The sequence below is a fragment of the Cherax quadricarinatus genome, chromosome 20 (assembly GCF_038502225.1).
Source record: "Cherax quadricarinatus isolate ZL_2023a chromosome 20, ASM3850222v1, whole genome shotgun sequence".
NCBI lineage: Eukaryota > Metazoa > Arthropoda > Malacostraca > Decapoda > Parastacidae > Cherax > Cherax quadricarinatus.
This window is the reverse complement of record NC_091311.1, coordinates 48810435-48833459: the sequence shown is the minus strand read 5'-3', so window position 1 is coordinate 48833459 and position 23025 is coordinate 48810435. Positions and strand designations below refer to the sequence as shown.

General features: G+C 42.2%; 1 protein-coding gene across 2 annotated transcripts in view; it reads right to left on the bottom strand.

Moving 5' to 3' along the window:
* The window catches only part of LOC128701052 (DNA repair protein RAD52 homolog), a 113215-nt gene that overhangs the window by 10196 nt on the left and 79994 nt on the right, over window positions 1–23025 (bottom strand). The window contains exons 5-6 of one of the 2 annotated variants that reach the window (XM_053794610.2): window positions 16461–16749; window positions 15813–16253 (exon numbers count right to left, since the gene is read on the bottom strand). In XM_053794610.2, the coding sequence (XP_053650585.1) occupies window positions 15813–16253; window positions 16461–16749 (730 nt within the window). Of the gene's footprint in view, window positions 1–15812; window positions 16750–23025 lie in introns of both variants that reach the window. The other variant, XM_053794603.2, reaches the window with a different exon arrangement.

The window sequence follows — 23025 nt, the reverse complement described above, 5'->3', positions numbered from 1 at the left end:
GGTGTATGGCAATACATTTCCAGAATATATATACCCAAGTGTTGCACAAGTGTCTTATTATCAATTAATACAGAGAAGAATGGTGAAAGACAAGAGGGAGTTTGTGGTGGTCAGTTCCTCAGCCTGGAGTCGATGTGTCTTCTTGTCTTCCATTTATACACCTCAATCATATCTCCCCTAATTCTGTGCCTTTCCAGAAAGTGCAGATTCTGTGTCCTCAGTTTATCCGTGTATGAGAGATTTCTGATGCATCAAATCAATATTGTCATTCTTCTATGTTTTCTGGCGCATTTATGTCCATTGCGTAGTATGGTGACCACAACTGCACAGCATGATCTAAGGCCTTACCCAAGATATGTAAAGTTGAAGTATAACCTAAGAATTCCTATTATTTATACTGAGTAAATTCGCTGACACAAAAATAGGCTGCATAATATATTCAGAGGAAGATGCCACTGAACTTCAGGAGGATTTAGACAAGCGCATGTCGTGGATATATGTACTTGTCAATTATAAGTGGTGGGTATTCAATATGTAAACATAAGTATAGTTTCCTATACCTGACAGCAGTGGGAAGATGGCTAGTAACCTGTGGTTTAACACAAAAACAATTTGTTGTGTACCAACTCAGACTAACATTGTTGTCAGTTGTTTCAAACTTGTTGAGAGACTATTGGAAAATTGTCCAAGAAAGAAACATTAATTACTTATTACTTACTAGAAACTAATTTGCTACAAATGCGACAACTATTTTTGTATACAAAGGACAGAAAAAACAATAAATGATGAGGCAGGCATGGTTGCAATGTGTATTGCATATAATCCTGCTGTGAAAATGCTGACTGGTTGGTAAACATATTGGTTTACTCTATATGGAAAAACAGCTGTAAATTTTACTCAATGTGGGGAATTGGAACAATCAATGTACAGCTATAGCACGAGAGTGCAACTGAAAATGTCGAAGAAAGAGTGAGTGCAAGCTTGTAGTAGACAGATAAGCTTCAGGCATGAAGTGAGGAGGAGCAAACTTGAACTGTCAGAACCTCCCAAGGAAGCAGTGAAAAGCAAGATACAGGATAAACATACAGGGGAGGTAAATTAAGAGATGTTAACAGTATGAATTCAGAGATTAAAAGGATGTAATCAATGGGATGATAATTACAATAAACTCTCTATTTAACAGACTTTGGAACTATGGAACAAAATCTGCTAGGTCAACTGATTCACAAACAATGGACAAAGTTTGTTGGTTGCTGAATTATTTTATATTTTTATGATCACTGTAAAACATTCTCATCTCTCTTTGCCATCTGCCACAATTGTCATTACTGGGATACTATGTACTCCCCTCTATTAATCCAATAAATCAAGGCTGTACTGTACAGTAGGGCCCCACTTATATGGTAGGTTAGGTTCCAGGCTACTGCCGTAAAGCGGAAATCACTGTAAAGTGGAACACCTCTTTTTTCCACTTATAAATGCATACAAATACTAGATAAGTTTACACTAATATATACATAATACAGTGGACCCCCGCATACCGATGGCATCACATAGCGATTAATCCGCATACCGCTTGCTTTAATCGCCAAAATTTTGCCTCACATACCGCTTAAAAACCCGCTCACCGATTTTCGTCCGAGACGCGTCCAATGTGCGGCCTGAGCCACGCTCACATGTTCCGCCGGTGGCATTGTTTACCAGCCAGCCTCCGCGGTAACATCCAAGCATACAATCGGAATATTTCGTATTATTACAGTGTTTTCGGTGCTTTTTTCTGGAAAATAAGTGACCATGGGCCCCAAGAAAGCTTCTAGTGCCAACCCTACAGCAATAAGGGTGAGAATTACAATAGAGATGAAGAAAAAGATCATTGATAAGTATGAAAGTGGAGTGCGTGTCTCCGAGCTGGCCAGGTTGTATAATAAACCCCAATCAACCATCGCTACTATTGGTGGTACAGCTGCTGCTGCTGCTGCACTGTCAGCTGCTGCTGCTGCTGTAGCATCGTCTGCTGCTGCTGTAACATCGTCTGTTGCTGCTGTAGCATCGTCTGCTGCTGCTGTAGCATCGTCTGTTGCTGCTGTACCACCGTCAGCTGCTGCTGCTGCTGTAGCACCGTTGTTGGTGTGGCTTATTGAGAATACCAAGAAACAATTAACCCCAGAGGATTTGCCACCCAGGATAACCCAAAAAAGTCAGTGTCATCGAAGACTGTCTAACTTATTTCCATTGAGGTCCTTAATCTTGTCTCCCAGGATGCAACCCACACAAGTCGACTAACACCCAGGTGAACAGGGAAAAATGCCTGGAACTAGTGCTCATATTGGTGAATGTAAAGCCAGCAAAGGTTGGTTTGAGAGATTTAAGAATCGTAGTGGCATACACAGTGTGATAAGGCCTGTTCTGGAAGAAAATGCCAAACAGGACCTACAGTACTCAGGAGGAAAAGGCACTCCCAGGACACAGAGTCTCATCAGTCATTGCTGCATCTTCAATAAAGGTAAGTGTCATTTATTCTTCATTTAGTAGACTAGTACATGCACAATATATACTGTGCATGTACTACTCTACTATTGTGCATGTATCCTTCTCTTTGTGTATGGGAAAATGTATATTTCATGTGGTAAAATTTTTTTTTTTTCGTACTTTTGGGTGTCTTGCACGGATTAATTTTATTTCCATTATTTCTTATGGGGAAAATTCATTCACATACCGATTATTTCGCATAACAATTACCCCTCTTGCACGGATTAAAATCGTTATGCGGGGGTCCACTGTATATACACTAATATATATATAAGTTAGCAAGTTTATTCAGGTATACACAAATGCAGTTATAGATTATCATACATAGCAGCATATGTGTAAAGTACCTAGGATAACCCAAAAAAGTCAGACTGTGTGACTTATTGCCATTGGGGTTAGCAGAAGAACTAGGCATTAAAAAACAATAAAAAAGTAAAATACACAAATAGTAAACCCATTACTTAACATATTTGTAGTCTTAATTTAGGGTGAGATAAGTAGTATTTATTGTAAGAAATCAAGTGTGGTATGTATGGTAGCCAGCCAGGTTACCATACCAGGCCAACCTACCTACACATAATATTCTGACATTTAAGCATCACAGAGCGATAATGCAGAGAATTCGTAGTTTGGAAGTTAGGAGGAGGTGCGGGATTACCAAAACTGTTGTCCAGAGGGCTGAGGAAGGGTTGTTGAGGTGGTTCGGACATGTAGAGAGAATGGAGCGAAACAGAATGACTTCAAGAGTGTATCAGTCTGTAGTGGAAGGAAGGCGGGGTAGGGGTCGGCCTAGGAAGGGTTGGAGGGAGGGGGTAAAGGAGGTTTTGTGTGCGAGGGGCTTGGACTTCCAGCAGGCATGCGTGAGCGTGTTTGATAGGAGTGAATGGAGACAAATGGTTTTTAATACTTGACGTGCTGTTGGAGTGTGAGCAAAGTAACATTTATGAAGGGATTCAGGGAAACCGGCAGGCCGGACTTGAGTCCTGGAGATGGGAAGTACAGTGCCTGCACTCTGAAGGAGGGGTGTTAATGTTGCAGTTTAAAAACTGTAGTGTAAAGCACCCTTCTGGCAAGACAGTGATGGAGTGAATGATGGTGAAAGTTTTTCTTTTTCGGGCCACCCTGCCTTGGTGGGAATCGGCCGGTGTGATAAAAAAAAAAAAAAAAAAAAAAAAATAGAGCGATAAAATGCATATACAGTTCACTCATTACTTTCCTTAAAATATTTGTAGTCTTAATGTAGGGTCAGGGGTGAGTAAATGAGATAAAACGAATAAATGAGAGAGAGAGAGAATGAGAACATGAGGGAAGACACTCATGGAGTTATGTAAACAAACCAGGCGAACGTGAGTTATGTAAACAAAAAGTACGTATACACGTCTGGTTTGTGTGCAAGTTACATTGTGTACAAGTTGTCTCTACGTTGATATGGTAGAATAAATAAAGAGGAACACTCCCATTCTCAAGTAACACCATTTTTTAGATGAAATGACGCTCTGAGTGAAGGCATACGAAAGGAATAATTTTCTACAGTTACCCCCAGTAAAACATTTTCTCTTATGTTGGACTAGAGAAAACGTAATTCTTGTCGTCACTCGTACAAGTTGTCTGGCTACCACATCTCATATTTATGTTTATTTATTCTACTGTGGCATGTATTTATCATCTTTATATGTTATGTATCATGTTTATTATACAATTTTTAAAAAATAAAACAGCTGGATTAATAAAAATGTGTATATTAACGTAATATACGACATTCAATGAGACTCGGTGATTATTATTATCATTACTAATATGGCGTCACTCACAGAAGTCGTCTGGCTACCACATCTCATATTTGTTTATTTATTCTACTGTGGAGTGTATTTATCATCTTTATATATTATATATCATGTTTATTATATAATTTTGAAAAAATATTATGCATGGATTAATGAAAATGTGTATATTAACGTAATATACGACATTTAATGAGACTCGATGATTATTATTGAGTATTATTATCATCACTAATATGACATCTCGAGACATAAGGGACACTTACTAATTTTAATGTGTACCTGCACGCCAGTACAGAGTGTAAGTTTATTTAGGTACCTGGAGAGAGTTCCGGGGGTCAACGCCCCCGCGGCCCGGTCTGTGACCAGGCCTCCTGGTGGATCAGAGCCTGATCAACCAGGCTGTTGCTGCTGGCTGCACACAAACCAACGTACGAGCCACAGCCCGGCTGATCAGGAACTGACTTTAGGTGCTTGTCCAGTGCCAGCTTGAAGACTGCCAGGGGTCTGTTGGTAATCCCCCTTATGTGTGCTGGGAGGCAGTTGAACAGTCTCAGGCCCCTGACACTTATTGTATGGTCTCTTAATGTGCTAGTGACACCCCTGCTTTTCATTGGGGGGATGGTGCATCGTCTGCCAAGTCTTTTGCTTTCGTAGTGAGTGATTTTCGTGTGCAAGTTCGGTACTAGTCCCTCTAGGATTTTCCAGGTGTATATAATCATGTATCTCTCCCTCCTGTGTTCCAGGGAATACAGGTTTAGGAACCTCAAGCGCTCCCAGTAATTGAGGTGTTTTATCTCCGTTATGCGCGCCGTGAAAGTTCTCTGTACATTTTCTAGGTCGCCAATTTCACCTGCCTTGAAAGGTGCTGTTAGTGTGCAGCAATATTCCAGCCTAGATAGAACAAGTGACCTGAAGAGTGTCATCATGGGCTTGGCCTCCCTAGTTTTGAAGGTTCTCATTATCCATCCTGTCATTTTTCTAGCAGATGCGATTGATACAATGTTATGGTCCTTGAAGGTGAGATCCTCCGACATGATCACTCCCAGGTCTTTGACGTTGGTGTTTCGCTCTATTTTGTGGCCAGAATTTGTTTTGTACTCTGATGAAGATTTAATTTCCTCATGTTTACCATATCTGAGTAATTGAAATTTCTCATCGTTGAACTTCATATTGTTTTCTGCAGCCCACTGAAAGATTTGGTTGATGTCCGCCTGGAGCCTTGCAGTGTCTGCAATGGAAGACACTGACTCAAGAAATCGTAATGACACGATTGCAAATAAACCATACCCCCAGCCAGGATTGAACCCGCGGTCATAGAGTCTCAAAACTCCAGCCCATCGCGTTAGCCACTAGACCAGCTAACGCGACAGGCTGGAGTTTTGAGACTCTATGACCGCGGGTTCAATCCCGGCCGGGGGTATGGTTTATGGAAGACACTGTCATGCAGATTCGGGTGTCATCTGCAAAGGAAGACACGGTCATATTGGGACTTGAGTAGCTCACTCATTTCCTTGCTGTCATCTGTGTAGGACCCATCTTGTTTAAGTAGGGGCCCAATACTGGACGTTGTTCTCGATTTTGATTTGGCATAGGAGAAGAAATACTTTGGGTTTCTTTCGATTTCATTTATGGCTTTTAGTTCTTCCCGCGATTCCTGACTCCTAAAGGATTCTTTTAGCTTAAGTTCGATGCTTGCTATTTCTCTGACCAGTGTCTCCCTACGCATTTCAGATATATTGACCTCTTTTAGCCGCTCTGTTATTCTTTTCCGTCGCCTGTAAAGGGAGCGCCTGTCTCTTTCTATTTTACATCTACTCCTCCTTTTTCTTAGAGGAATAAGCCTTGTGCATACATCGAGTGCCACCGAGTTAATCTGTTCTAGGCATAAGTTGGGGTCTGTGTTGCTTAGTATATCTTCCCAGCTTATATCGGTTAGGACTTGGTTTACTTGGTCCCACTTTATGTTTTTGTTATTGAAGTTGAATTTGGTGAATGCTCCCTCGTGACTAGTCTCATTATGTCGGTCTGGGGCTCCACGCATACATGTCTCAACCTCAATTATGTTGTGATCTGAGTATATTGTTTTTGATATGGTGACATTTCTTATCAGATCATCATTGTTAGTGAAGATGAGGTCTAGTGTATTCTCCAGTCTAGTAGGCTCTATTATTTGCTGGTTTAAATTGAATTTTGTGCAGAGATTTAAAAGCTCATGTGAGTGTGAGTTTTCATCAGAGCTGCCTCCTGGTGTTATTACTGCAACAATATTATTTGCTATATTCCTCCATTTTAGGTGCCTTAAGTTGAAATCCCCCAGGAGCAAGATGTTGGGTGCAGGAGCTGGAAGATTTTCCAGACAGTGGTCAATTTTTAACAGCTGTTCCTGGAATTGCTGGGATGTTGCATCCAGAGGCTTGTAGACTACCACAATGACTAGGTTTTGGGTCTCGACCTTTGCTGCTAAAACTTCCACTACATCATTTGAGGCATTAAGCAGTTCTGTGCAAACAAGTGACTCTGCAATGTACAGGCCAACCCCCCCCCCCCTTTTGCCTGTTCACTCTGTCACATCTGTATAGGTTGTAACCTGGGATCCATATTTCGTTGTCCAAGTGATCCTTTATGTGGGTCTCAGTGAAAGCCGCGAACATTGCCTTTGCCTCTGCAAGCAGTCCACGGATGAAAGGTATTTTGTTGTTTGTTGCTGGCTTTAGACCCTGTATATTTGCAAAGAAGAATGTTATCGGACTGGTGGTATTGTTGGTACTGGGGGGGGATTTTTTTTCCGGCATTAGTATCTGTATCTGTTGGTTTGGAGTGGAGGCCATCGACTGTGGTTCCACTCCAGGAATGACTGGATTTGGTGTATGATTTCTGCCATTTCCTGCCAGTTTTTTTTTTCCTTCCTGGCACTAAAAAACCTCTCCCTCTTGAGTGGCTGTGGCTACCCAAGTTTTCCCATGGCCTGGATGTTTTGTATCTTTTTGTCCCCTTTAGATGGTATGCCTGGCAATTTAAGTTATAGCACAGTCTTTCCTGTACTGAAGAGGTACACAGTTCAGGGTGAAAAAGCTTACAGGAAGGGAGTTTGCATTTTCCTGTTGTCATATGGGCATGGCATTTTCTAGGGTGGTCATAGTTGCACGTCCCATCTGTTTTTCCAGATTTCCCATGCCAGCAGATACCAAGTGCATAGTATGTGCACAGGCTTGGTTTCCGTTTGCCTTGGGTTTCTGTGACTGTATTCCCTGTTGGTGCATGTTTCCCTGTCTTACTTCTATCCTCCCTAGCACCAACAATGGAGCTCCCACCAGTTGTTTTTGGTAATATATCCTCACTATTGCTAGTGGAGTCCTCTTGTTTGCTATTTCCTGCAGTATTTCTAGTTTGCAATATTGGTTTTATCTTATCTTTGACTACACTTGTTTCCCTACTATGGCTCCTGTCCCCTATGAGGTCATTTATATGTATTCCTTCCTGCGTATAATTTCCGACTACCTGGACAAAATCTCCAGCTTCACCATTACTGTCTCCCAGGACAGCATCTCCAGCTTCACCATTACTGTCTCCCAGGACAGCACCTCCAGCTTCACCATTACTGTCTCCCAGGACAGCACCTCCAGCTTCACCATTACTGTCTCCCAGGACAGCACTATCAGCCCCACATTTACTGACTACCAGGACTTCATCTCCAGCCTTACAGTTTCTGACTATATGGCCAGTATCAAGGGCAGTACCATTCAGCCCAGACTTTTTATGTTCCCATCTGTTGTAGAAAGCTTCCAGGTTTTCTATGAAAGCAGCTTTGATGTTGTCCTCTTTTAATACCCTTGTGATTTTAGTCCACAGATTTATCTCATTTGGGCATACCCAAAAACACTTCCCTGTTTTAACACTGCTTGTAGCAGTTCTTGGATATCTGCACAAGGGGTGTGACACCAATTTCCACAAAAATGACAATTTACCCATGTGGAAGCCTGTTTGTTTGACTGACCACAGACTACACACAGCTTCATAATGATTTGAATGGTTGATTTACTGCAATTCTACTAGCAACCTCTTGAATATTCTATTAATAACCTCCTTAAATGAAGCTTTAGCTATCTGTATTTCTGTTTCTAACTGTTTTTGTATATTGGACAGCTTACCGTGCACGTTCCTGATTTATATTTAATGTTTGTGTTTATAAGGGCGCCTACAACCCCATCCGTTTACAGTCTGCTTTATTGTCCAACGAAACCGTTTGAAACCAGTCAAGGGTTCGGACCAGTCAAGGGTTCGGACCAGTCGATCTGATCTGATCAGTGGGTCACTTATTTAAAACATACTGGTCGGTGATTTGAGCTAACACATGAAGGATCTACTGGAAATTATCTACCCGAGTAATATGTGATTTGATTGATACAAAAGTATAACTTGCATGTTGAAGAAACCGGTGACTGCTGGCAACTCCTACAATGACGAACGGTCGACCTCAACCCTTGTTTATCAATCTCTGTATCTAGCTTTTCTATTTTTTTTTTTTTCCGTCTCCACCACAATAAATGCTATATTATCACTATAGTTGACTGGTGAAAATTTTGGAGGAAGGACGCTTTTTCTGTAGTAATAATTGCTTCTCGTTGTGTATATTGCGACCGCTGGTAACTACAGGTTATATGAAATTCACAGTATACATCTGGTATTTCAAGAAAAAAGAAACTAATGAAAGTCACTCCACTCCACTAAGTACCATTATAATACTGGTTAGTTGCTACTACAACACTGTATTCTGCTATTCACTGGTATCACTAGATTATATGCGAGTACACTAGCAAGCCAGGAAGATTATTAAAAACAGCTGACCTGTGGTAAGTTTCTGGCGACTTCTGGCACTTGCCTCTATAGGCTTATCACTTCATTTACAAATTCACCTGTTTTCAAATGACACTTTAGCCTTTATCATCAATATACTAGGGAGCCACTGTAGTATACACTATACACTATGTATACTCAATGTTATCAGGGAGCCTTTCTTTCCTCTGACACGAAAAGTTCAATTATTATTATTTTTTCCACACGGGACACAGGCCTGATTCCCCTCTGGCAGTAAACTCTGCTAGGTAGTGCACACTAATTCTCCTTTTTTGACTCAGTATATAATGTTTTCCGCCCAAGATTGGTTCCAGGCGCTAGAGGGATGTATCGTATAGGATTGATGACACAAATTAAAGTTCTAGCACGTAAGAGCGACTGTAAAAACACGAGAAAACCCGGAGCACAACGAGGCACGCTGACACGCTTGACAATTTGTTGTATACATAAATATAATTATCAGAGTATATATAAAATATGAAATAACTTTTAAAAACACTTGAAATTTTGGAGTTTCTAGACACAATGGAGAGACGTGGTGCTTACGGAGCTCATGTATAATGTCAACAAACAGGGTAGGGTGTGGTGACCATATTAGAAAGTCAGGTGGGGGGAGCCATATAGAGAGTTTAGGTCATAATTTGAAATGACCGTATTAGCGGAATACCGTAAAGCGGGGCCCTTCTGTATAAAGTTCAGTCTTAGTAACATCCAAGTGTTCTGTAAAACAAAAGGTCATAAAGGTCACAGAAGCAAATAAAAAAAGGGTGAGACAATGAGAACTGAGTCAATCAAGCAAAGGTACATTTGCCTCTATATGGACTCTCTACTTGGAAAAAACAAAAAGTCCTTAGACAAAGAGGTAAACACTGATAATGTTTGGAATCAAGTTTAGAGAGTGGGAAAAAGGGGGGCTGAGGAATATATATAGTAATTGGTTACCATATTCTAGCTTAGATAAGACTTAAGCTGAAGGAAGGTGCAGGTCTGTCTATCAGCTCCCCAAGAAAATATAGGTTAAAGTTTTAAGTACTAGTAAACCCTCTAATTAACGGACTAATAGAAGGGAAATGGACGTTGTTGCTCACTGTCTGCTGTTTCCGAATTATGAAATTTAATTTTACAATGGCTGGCTCAAGACGCTACTGGGTACAACACTAACCCATACAACAGTACAAGCAGGATGTGAGAGGGAAAGTGAGAATATAGGAGACAGTGAATGACAGTGAGAGAAAGTGGGTGGGTGGGGGAGAGGAAAAAAGTGTGTGAGAGGAAGGATGAGTGGGAAGTGTTTGTTTATGGGTGGGTGGGAATTGTGTGTCTATGGGTGGGAAGTGTGTGCCTATGGGTGGGTGGGAAGTGTGTGCCTATGGATGGGTGGGAAGTGTGTGCCTATGGATGGGTGGGAAGTGTGTGCCGATGTGGGGGGTGGGAAGTGTGTGCCTATGTGGGGGGTGGGAAGTGTGTGTCTATGGGCAGGCAGGAAGTGTGTGTCTATGGGCAGGTGGGAAGTGTGTGTCTATGGGTGGGTGGGAAGTGTGTGTCTATGGGCAGGTGGGAAGTGTGTGTCTATGGGTGTGTGGGAAGTGTGTGTCCATGTGGGTGGGAAGTGTGTGTCCATGTGGGTGGGAAGTGGGTATTAGAGGGTGGGGGATAAGGGGTAGATGGTTATGAGAAAGTGTGGATATGGATGAGGGAGGGGCAAGAGTGGGTGTGAGGGAGGGGATGTGGGTGTATAGGTAGGTGTGAGAGTGGGCGAGTGTTCTGTAGCTCGATTGCTAGCGCACTGAGCTCACACACTGAGGTCCAGGGGTTGATCCCCAGTACAGGTGGAAACATCAGGACTTGTTTCCTTAAGACACTTGCTGTCTATGTTCACCTAGCAGTAAAACAGGTACCTGGGTGTTAGCTGACTGGTGTGGGTCACATCCTGGGACAAAACTGACCTAATTTGCCTAAAATTTTAGCTCTGCATAACAAGGGGCTTTCTATATAGCAGCATGTCATTGATGTCAGCTAGGTCTGTATGCCTTGTACATGTACTTGAAGAAATAAAGATTATTATTATTATGGGTAAGGGTGGGTGGGTGGGTGGGTGGGTGGGTGGGTGGGTGGGTGGGTGTGTGTGTGTGTGTGTGTGTGTGTGTGTGTGTGTGTGTGTGTGTGTGTGTGTGTGTGTGTGTGTGTGTGTGTGTGTGTGTGTGTGTGTGTGTGTGTGTGTGAGAGAGAGAGAGAGAGAGAGAAGGGGGAGAGGGGGGGAGAGGAGGGGGGGGGAGAGGGGGGAGAGAGGGGGGGAGAGAGGGGGAGAGAGAGGGGGAGAGAGAGGGGGAGAGAGAGGGGGAGAGAGAGAGGGAGAGAGAGAGGGAGAGAGAGAGAGGGAGAGGGAGAGGGACAGTGCACATACCATCTCTGATCCTACACCTGTCAGCACACCTGCCAATACTATTCTAGAATCTGGTAGTAGTGCTTCGACAGCAAGTTCTGAGCCAGGAGTTTCTCCACCAGAGAACGGTGCAGTTAGTGATCAGGGAACTATCACTGCACCTGATCACCTACTGCACCGAAGTACAAACAGCAGGGATACATCTGTCAGAACTGGTAGAGGGCGGGGTAGAGGACATGGAGGAGGACGTGGAGGAGGAAGACATCTACAGCCGTCTCACCCTCCACTAACACAGTTCCAGCGGCAGAATCTGAGGACAAATCTGCGAAACACAGGAGGTGCAACAAATCCTAGTCCACCCTCCCAGGCACCTAGGCTGTGCTCTCGCTGTCACCGGAAGGGGCACTCTGCCAACAACTGCCTGCGAGATACCAGGTGTAATTACTGCTACAAGAAAGGACATAAGGAGGACCAGTGTCGGAAGAAAAAAGAACTTGACAGACAGGGCCACCTGTTTAGAGACCTGTTCTCAGAACAAACCAGCAGGATCTCTGAATTGGTAAACACTCTCACACGTCACCCACTTAGCTACTCCTATCCCAGCCCAGCAGGTGGGATTGGGCCTTATACAAGACCACAGACCTACATCCCTGCAGCTGCCTCAGTACCCTACCTCTCTCAAGGGCAGGCACCTTACATTCCCTACACACCCACCACCTCAAGCTGACCACTTCATCATGAGGAGCCAGTCTATCAGCATCCTGTCGGCCAACATTAGAGGTTTCATTACTAATGTTGGAGAGCTCACACATAGCTTTGTGAACACTCGACGTCCCGGCATGATAGCTGTTGTTGAAACATTTTTGGATGACAGGACTCCAGAAAATTTTGCAAGAATTGCTGGCTACACCTCATGGATGAGAAGAGACAGGCAAGGGCAAGGAGGTGGTGTTGCTGTGTGCTTCTCTAAAAGTGTTCATGCCCAGCACATAGATGTTGCCACCCCTACACATCTTGAAATGATGTTCTTCAAGCTCTGTATAAACACTAGTACCTCTGTACTAGCATGTGCAATGTACAGACCTCAGTGGCAACACGCAGACCCTATCAACTTCCTAATGGAAAATATTGACTCCCTTCTGCTACAACACAACTGTCAACATATTATAACTGTTGGTGACCTCAACCAGCACCTTATACAGAGGGACTTTGATGACCTTCTTGCAGTGTTTGACATGAGAAACTTTGTTGATTTCCCTACTCATATCTCTGGCTCCTCCCTTGACCCAGTAGTGAGTGATCTGGCAGAAGGCATAGTCACTTGTCAACCCCTCAGCTATGATGGATCGTCTGACCACAAGGCTGTTTTTACCACACTTAAGATCCCAACAGAACGAGGTGAGGAGTCCACACACACAACCTGGCTATGGGAAAGAGGTAATTGGCCAGCCCTTTGCTATGAGCTCGCCACCACCGACTGGAATGCTCTTCTCCAAGGGGATGTTGACAACCAAGTGAAAGCCTTCACTGGACACATCCTTAATCTGCAACAAGAACACATTCCTCACCGGCAATATGTGACAAAGCCTACAGATCAGCCTTGGTTTGGCTTTCGTTGTAGAGAGGCTGCTACTGCTAAGTACAAAGCATGGCGAAGGTATAAGAGACATCCTACCACCTATAACAGGAACTTGCACATGCAAGCCTGTAGGCATATGGGTGATGTTCAAAAGTGGGCCATTGCTAAATGGGAGGTGGACACTAAAAGAAAGTTAGCATTAGGTAGGGTAGGCTCCAAAACCTGGTGGTCCCTGGTCAAGGACAGACAAGGTTATCTGCCTGATGAACTTATTCCACCTCTAAATCGACAGGATGGGACCACCTCTACTAGTAGTCAAGAGAAGGCGGACCTCTTTGCTGAACACTTTTCTACCAAAATGCAAGTTCCTGATCCAGCAAGGGACCCTCCTTGGCTAGCTGCAAGAACTGTGTCAAAACTGTCAATGGTGACAATAAGGCAGGAGGAGGTGCATTTCCTTCTTAAATCACTTGACCAAGAAAAGGCTGTGGGCCCAGACAAGTTGAGCCCAAGATTGTTGAGAAGATGTGCAGACCAGCTAGCAGCACCTCTAACTCGCATCTTTCAGCACTGCCTAGTACAGTGTAAATGGCCCTCTCCATGGAAAGAGGCAAATGTAGTCCCTGTTCACAAAAAGAAGAGCAGAGCAGAAATCAGCAACTACAGACCAGTGTCACTCCTGTCAATCACTGGTAAGATCCTTGAGTCAATAATCTCAAGACAAATGACAGTTTTTTTTGACTACCACTCACTACTTTGTGATCGTCAATATGGCTTCAGGAAAGGTTACTCTGCTGCTGATCTGTTGTTAAACCTCTCCACTAAGTGGCACCAGTCACTGGATGAATCCAAAGTCAGCTGTGTGGTAGCACTGGACATTGCTGGCGCTTTCGACCGGGTGTGGCACCAGGGCCTCTTAGCAAAACTTCAAGCACTGGGAATTGCAGGCTCTACGCTATGTCTCCTCAATGGAACGGAATCAGCAAGGCATCCTATTGGGGCAAGCGTTCCACAAGGAAGCGTGCTGGGTCCACTGTTATGGAATGTCTACTTCAACGACCTTCTTCATCTCATCCCAGAATCACATGCATATGCAGACGACTGTACACTGACATTCACTTATCCAAGAGAAGAAATGCCAGCTGCTCTAAGCTACATCAATCACCAGCTGAGAGCTATATGAGCTTGGGGAAATAGATGGCAAGTAACATTTGCACCTGAGAAAATGCAAATGATGATCGTCTCTAGGCACCATGATGATAATGCTGCTGCAGTAGTAAGGATGAATGGGAGGGTGTTGGCACCTGGAGAAGAAGTTGATATCCTTGGGGTGAAATTTGACTCCCAACTAACCATGAAGAACCATGTTGCAAATCTTGTAAACAAGGCAGCCAGGAAGCTTACAGCACTTCGCCGTATCTCGCATCTGCTTGACAGTAGGGGTTGCAAGATCCTGTACGAGGCACAAGTACGCTCACACTTTGAGTATGCTCCACTTTCTTGGTTTGCCTGCCCCCCCCCCCTCTCATCTGCGACTGCTTGACAGAGTAGAGAACAGAGCAAGACGTCTCATCTCTCGCCTGGACCCATCCTGGATAGATCTGTCATTTCAGCAGAGCCTTCAACATAGGAGGGATGTGGGTGGCCTTACTGTTATGTACAAGGCCAATATTGTCAAAGTACCACACTTGGATCCACTTCGAGGACAGCGTGAAACAAGCTTTTATGCCACAAGACGGGCAGAAAGCAACAACTTCACTCTGGGTGTACACTTCTCCAGAACATCACTCCATCTGAGATCATATATACCCAGGATGACTCGAGTATGGAACACATTCGTACAGCATAATGATGTCAACGAGATAAAGTCAGTTGATCAAATGAAAATGCTGGCCCACAGATGGCTCCAACTTCATCCTGTTCCCTACTTGTATGTCTCATAACAATAAAAATGCTTTCAAATGAGCTGATGTAGGTAACAGCTCTTAGCTTGCCAATAAAGTTAGGAATCCTTAACCTGTAAATAGCTTGTCAATAAAGCTAGGGATCCTTAACCTTGTCAAACCCTGTGTAAAAAAAAAAAAAAAAAAAAAAAAAAAAAAAAAAAAAAAAAAAAAGGAGAGAGGGAGAAAGAGAGGGAGAGAGATGTCGTGGGCAAATGTGGGAGGGTAGGTGGGTGGGTGGGTGGGCAAATGTGAGAGAGTAGAGAGAAGGGTGAATGTGGGAGAATAAGTGGGTGGGCAAATGTGGGAGAATAGGTGGGTGGGCAAATGTGGGAGAATAGGTGGGTGGGCAAATGTGGGAGAATAGGTGGGTGGGCAAATGTGGGAGAATAGGTGGGTGGGCAAATGTGGGAGAATAGGTGGGTGGGCAAATGTGGGAGAATAGGTGGGTGGGTGAATGTGGGTGGGTAAGTGGAGGTGTGAATGTGGGAGGGTAGGTGGTGTGAATGTGGGAGGGTGGCTGGGGGTGAATGTGGAAGGGTTAATGCATTTACTTCCTCCATACTCCCTCCCTACAATCTGATATCCAATCTTTCATAATCTAGTTTTTTTTTTTTTGTTACTGTCACCACTTTTTTCCAGAATTTCCCAAAAGAATCATGCATTTTCATAAAGCAATCAATGTTACAAGCATACAATATAAAATAACAAAATACTGTTCAACAGCACTAGACACTAACCTTCTCCGACCATATCACCTCCATCATCCCATAAGCTTACTTCTGATGTTTCTGGTTTATTCATTGTCATTAAGCAAGCAGAATTTTCAGGAAAATTTCTCTCTTTCATTTTCATCTTGAATGCTTGTTGTTTTTCTCTCTGTCTTCTTTTTCTTTCATTTTTATTTTCATCATATTTGCTTTTGGGGAATTTAGATATTGGTGACTGCACAATCATTTCTTTAGTGAAGCCAATAAATGAGTTTGGTGAGTTTACCCTTTCTTCTGTTGTTTCTGCAAATTCCACTTTTTTGTGAGGTTTATTCATACAGTGTGACATCTGGAGGTCCTTGGGTTTCACCGGTGCCTCCCCAGGTGCATTAGCTGCTACAGGCATCGAAGTTTCTTTCACATGTGGTTTTAACTCATCAAAGTTTGGTTCACCAAGGGATGAAATATTCTCTGTAAAAGAGTTATTCATATCTGTAACTGAGGCAGATAATGATTTATTTACAGCACTTGTCTTATTTTTGAACACTGTGACTGAGCTTTCAGTATGCTTAGTAGATAAACATAATGTCTGGTCTACACAAAAATTTGAATTGTCTATTGAGGGTATGTTTTTTTTGGTAAATGGAAAGCTTTTGTTTAATACTGAAGGGGACTCACTGTTGTGCTCCAAAGGTAAACTCTGGTTGTGTACTGTATTACTAGTAGATACTTCTGCATTTATTGAATTCTCAGTTCTTTCTATTTTTAAAAAATGAGTTACATTCTTAGTATCTTTGTTTTCTAATGTTTTCTTAGAATTCTTAATAGATGTTGCTGCACTATTACTATTAGATTTATTGCATGCCATTCTTGTGTGGGAGATGCCACTAGTGATTCTTCTAGGGTCTGGCTCTTCCAAACCAGAAATTTGTTCCCTTGATGCTTCTGAACAAGTATCTTGACATTTCTGGAAGAAAAATGCAGCATTTCATCAGTTCACCAGTTATAAAATATATAATATAATATGTATATGACTTAGAAAGCTATCATGGACTTTCAACATTTCACTTAATTGTAATCAATGTAATGTATGTGTACATGAGTGTGACACGAAAACCTGTAATTGTTTTACACAATGGTAGGATTGCTGGTGTCTTTTCTTTGTCTCATAAACACACGAGATAACAGGTACATCTTGCTACTTCTATATACACTTAGGCCACACTACACATGCATGTACACTAGACACTAATAGTTCTTATTTATTTCCTTTTATCTCCATGGAGAAGTGGAAAAGAATCCTTCCTCTAAGTCATGCATAAGAGGTGCCTAAAATGCCAGGAGCAAGGGGCTAGTAACCCCTTCTCCTATATAAATTACTAAGCGTAAAAAGAAAAATTTTTTGCTTTTCTTTCTGGGTCACCCTCTCTAGGTACACCCTGCCTCAGTGGAAGATGGTCAGTGTTAAAAAAAAAAAAATAAAAAGTTAACTGAACTAAAGTAACTAAGCACTAAGTTACCATGTAGGTCAGTCAACACTCATAGCAATAAGAAAATATATACAATATATACATACAATAAAAATAAGATCAAATTAACAAAAAAATAAAAGCAGCAAATATAAATGATCAACACATAGGCAGGTAGGTAGTTTCAAGATCTGAAGAGTACTTTGACTAGATAGGTCACTCACAACCCAATAAAAATAAAAATAAATAAAAAATAAATAAAACACATGTAAGGACATTAAACTTAACCCTTAAACGGTCCAAACATATACACATGTATATACGTTCACGAGCGTAGCGCCCCAAACGTATATATACGTTTTCTTTGTCATTCATTCAACACTGCCACAATAAGCCTGAGTCACCTAGACATGAGAGAATGGGTGTGTGCACTCACTGTGTTCCATATTAAAATAATTGGGGATGCCTGGGTACCATATGCTCTTTTTTCCTTTTAAAAGAAAAGATTTTTTTTTCCTCAAAAAATTTGGGGCGCTACGCGAGTGAACGTATATATACGTTTGGACCGTTTAAGGGTTAAAATTAACAAAGAACTATTAGCATGAATATAACAAATACTATCATGCCAAATTTAAATAAGCAACAGTTAATAATCCCAATAAATGGTGAATGTCAGAAGAATCTCCTAAAAGTTACCTGAGCTCACTACAGGCATAGTTTATGTAATTACCCCAGTGATTAAAAAGACCTAAGGTGTGGGCAAACAGTTAAAAATGTGCTCAACAGTCAGCTGCATACCACAATCTACACAGGGAATGGGGTGCAGAAGCACCTGACAACAGAGTGAGATGTGTGCCTGATCCTCAACTGACAGAACTGCATCAAAGTGACAATTTCTTCTTGTCTGTAGGACCCACCAAAACAGCCACTTTCACAGGACATTTCTATTTATGTGACCCATGATGTTACTGAGGCAGAGATCTACTGTAGAGCAAGATCATTATAGCAGCCTTCACCTCAGCATCTAATTATTTTTTTTCTCATTGTCCAAACGAGGCAGGGTGGCCCAAAAAGAAAGAAAATCCCGAAAAAGAAAATACTTGCATCATCATTCAACACTTTCACCTCACTCACACATAATCACTGTTTTTGCACAGGTGCCCAGAATACAACAGTTTAGAAGTATATACGTATAAAAATACACAATATATCCCGACAAACTGCCAATATCCCAAACCCCTCCTTTAGAGTGCAAATGCATTGTAGTTCCCATTTCCAGGACTCAAGTCCGGTTATATAAAATAACCAGTTTCCCTGAATCCCTTCACTAAATATTACCCTGCTCACACTCCAACAGCTTGCTAGGTCCCAAATACCATTCGTCTCCATTCATTCCTATCTAACACGCTCATGCACACTTGCTGGAAGTCCAAACCCCTCGCCCACAACACATCCTTTACCCCCTCCCTCCAACCTTTTCGAGGATGACCCCTACCCCGCCTTCCTTCCCCTACAGATTTACACGCTCTCCATGTCATTCTACTTTGATCCATTCTCTCTACATGACCAAACCACCACAACAACCCCTCTTCAGCCCTCTGACTAATACATTTATTAACTCCACACCTTCTCCTAATTTCCACACTCCGAATTTTCTGCATAATATTTACACCACACATTGCCCTTAGACAGGACATCTCCACTGCCTACAACTGCCTCCTCGCTGCAGCATTTACAACCCAAGCTTCACACCCATGTAAGTGTTGGTACTACTATACTTTCATACATTCCCTTCTTTGCCTCCATAGATAACATTTTTGCCTCCACATATACCTCAATGCACCACTCACCTTTTTTCCTTCATCAATTCTATGATTAACCTCATCCTTCATAAATCCATCCACTGACATGTCAACTCCCAAATACATCTGAAAACATTCACTTCTTCCATACTCCTCCTCCCCAATTTGATATCCAATTTTTCTTTATCTAAATCATTTCATACCCTCATCAGCTTACTCTTTTCTATGTTCACTTTCAACTTTCTACCTTTACACACTCCCAAATTCGTCAACTAACATTTGCAATTTTTCTTTAGAATCTCCTATAAGCACAGTATTATCAGCAAAAAGTAACTGTCACTTCCCATTTTGTATTTAATTCCCCATAATTTAATCCCACCCCTCTCCCGAACACCCTAGCATTTACTTCTTTTACAACCCCATCTATAAATATATTAAACAACCCTGGTGACGTTACACATCCCTGTCTAAGACCTACTTTTACCAGGAAGTAGTTTCCCTCTCTTCTACACACCCTAACCCGAGCCTCACTATCCTCATAAAAACTCTTTACAGCATTTAGTAACTTACCACCTATTCAATATACTTGCAACATCTGCCACATTGCTGCCCTATCCACTATCATATGCCTTTTCTAAATCCATAAATGCAATAAAAACTTCCCTGCCTTTATCTAAATAATGTTCACATATATGCTTCAATGTAGACACTTGATCTACACATCCGCTACCCACTCTAAAACCTCCTTGCTCATCCGCAATTCTACATTCTGTCTTACCTTTAATTCTTTCAATAATAACCCTACCGTACACTTTTCCTGGTATACTCAGTAACCTTATTCCTCTATAATTTTTACAGTCTCTTTTGTCCCCCTTCCCTTTATATAAAGGGACTATACACACTCTCCGCCAATCCCTAGATACCTTCCCCTCTTTCATACATTTATTAACCAAAAATACCAACCACTCCAACACTATGTCCCCTCCTGCTTTTAACATTTCTGTCATGATCCCATCAGTTCCAGCTGCTTTACCCCCTTTCATTCTACATAATGCCTCATGCACCTTCCCCACACTCACATCCTGCTCTTCTTCACTCCTAAAAGATGGTATACCTCCCTGGCCAGTGCATGAAATTACCGCCTTGTTTAACTCACTCCAAAATTTTTTCTTATTTCAATTAAAATTTCTTGACAGTGCCTCTCTCACTCTATCATCCGCTCTTCTTTTGCACTCTCTCACCACTCTCTTCACCTTTCTTTTACTCTCCATATACTCTACTCTTCTTATAACACTTCAGCTTTGTAAATACCTCTCATAAGCTACTTTTCTCTCTTTTATTACACCCTTTACTTAATCATTCCACCAATCATTCCTCTTTCCTCCTGCACCCACCCTCCTATAACCACAAACTTCTGCCCCACATTCTAATACAATGGACCCCCGCATACCGTTGGCATCACATAACGTTAAATCCGCATACCGATACATTTTATCACTAAGATTTTGCCTCGCATACCGCTAAAAAACCCGCTCAACGCTATTCGTCCCAGACGCGTCTAATGTGCGGCCTGAGCCAGCCTCATATGTTCCGCCAGTGGCATTGTTTACCAGCCAGCCTCTGCATACAATCGGAACATTTCATATTATTACAGTGTTTTTGGTGATTTTATCTGCAAAATAAGTGACCATGGGCCCCAAGAAAGCTTCTAGTGCCAACCCTACAGGAATAAGGGTGAGAATTACTATAGAGATGAAGAAAGAGATCATTGCTAAGTATGAAAGTGGAGTGCGTGTCTCCGAGCTGGCCAGGTTGTATAGTAAACCCCAATCAACCATCGCTACTATTGTGTCCAACAAAACGGCAATCAAGGAAGCTGTTCTTGCCAAAGGTTCAACTGTGTTTTCGAAACAGAGATCGCAAGTGATGGAAGATGTTGAGAGACTCTTATTGGTGTGGATAAATGAAAAACAGATAGCAGGAGATAGCATCTCTCAAGTGATCATAAGTGAAAAGGCTAGGAAGTTGCATGAGGATTTAATTAAAAAAATGCCTGCAAGTAGTGATGATGTGAGTGAATTTAAGGCCAGCAAAGGTTGGTTTGAGAGATTTAAGAAGTGTAGTGGCATACATAGTGTGATAAGGCATGGTGAGGCTGCCAGTTCGGACCACAAAGCAGCTGAAAAATACGTGCAGGAATTCAAGGAGTACATAGACAGTGAAGGACTGAAACCTGAACAAGTGTTTAATTGTGATGAAACAGGCCTGTTTTGGAAGAAAATGCCAAGCAGGACCTACATTACTCTGGAGGAAAAGGCACTCCCAGGACATAAGCCTATGAAAGACAGGCTTACTCTGTTGATGTGTTCCAATGCTAGTGATGATTGCAAAGTGAAGCCATTATTAGCATATCACTCAGAAACTCCCAGAGCGTTCAGGCAAAAGAATATCCTCAAGGCTAATTTGTGTGTGCTGTGGAGGGCAAACAGTAAGGCATGGGTCACTAGGGACTTTCTATGTCTGGTTACACCAAGCATTTGCCCCCAATGTGAAAGATTACCTAACTGAAAAGAAATTAGACCTTAAGTGCCTCCTGGTGTTAGACAATGCCCCTGGTCATCCTACAGACGTGGCAGAGCGACTTTATGGGGACATGAGCTTCATTAAGGTGAAGTTTTTGCCTCCTAATACCACTCCTCTCCTGCAGCCCATGGACCAGCAGGTTATTGCAAACTTCAAAAAACTGTACACAAAAGCTCTGTTTGAAAGGTGCTTTGTAGTGACCTCAGAAACTCAATTGACTCTAAGAGAGTTTTGGAGAGATCACTTTAATATCCTCAATTGTGTAAACCTTATAGGTAAGGCTTGGGAGGGAGTGACTAAGAGGACCTTGAACTCTGCTTGGAAGAAACTGTGGCCAGAATGTGTAGACCAAAGGGATTTTGAAGGGTTTGAGGCTAACCCTGGGAATCCTATGCCAGTTGAGGAATCCACTGTGGCATTGGGAAAGTCCTTGGGGTTGGAGGTTAGTGGGGATGATGTGGAAGAGTTGGTGGAGGAGGACAATGAAGAACTAACCACTGATGAGCTGATAGATCCAACTTCAACAGCAAGAGGCCAGACCTGGGGAAACTGAAAGCTCAGGAGGAGGAGAGAGAAATTGAAAGAAGTTGCCTACTTCAAAGAATAAGAAATGTGTGGAATGTGGCTTAAAGTGCAAACCTTTTTTTGATGACAATCACCCTAACACAGCTTTTGCAAGCCATGCTGTGACTATTACACTGACACTGTTGTGAAACACTTTAGGAAAGATCATAAAGGAGCAGAGGTACAGGCCACTATGGACAAATGATGTTTAGTCGCCCAGAAGTCCAGTGACTCTGAAGCTGGTCCTAGTGGCATTAAAAGAAGAAGGGAAGTAACCCCAGAAAAGGACTTGACACCTCAAGTCTTAATGGAAGGGGGTTCCCCTTCTAAACACTAAGACTCTCTCCTCCTCCCATCCCATCAATCATCACCAGATCTTCAATAAAGGTAAGTGTCATGTAACTGTGCATGTCTTTTTCAGTTTGTGTGTATTAAAATTAATATTTCATGTTGTAAATTTTTTTTTTTCATACTTTGGGGTGTCTTGCACGGATTAATTTGATTTCCATTATTTCTTATGGGGAAAATTAATTCGCATAATGATAATTTCGCATAACAATGAGCTCTCAGGAACAGATTAATATCGTTATGCGGGGGTCCACTGTACTTCATTTTTAAAACTATTCCAACCCTCTTCAACCCCCCCCCCCCACTACTCATACTTGCACCAGCCCACCTTTCTGCCAATACATAGTTGCTTATATTCCACCCGAACTTCCTCGTCCCTTAGTTTATACACTTTCACCTCCCTCTTACTTGTTGTTGCCATTTTCCTCTTATCCCATTTACCTCTTACTCTAACTGTAGCTACAGCTAGATAATGAT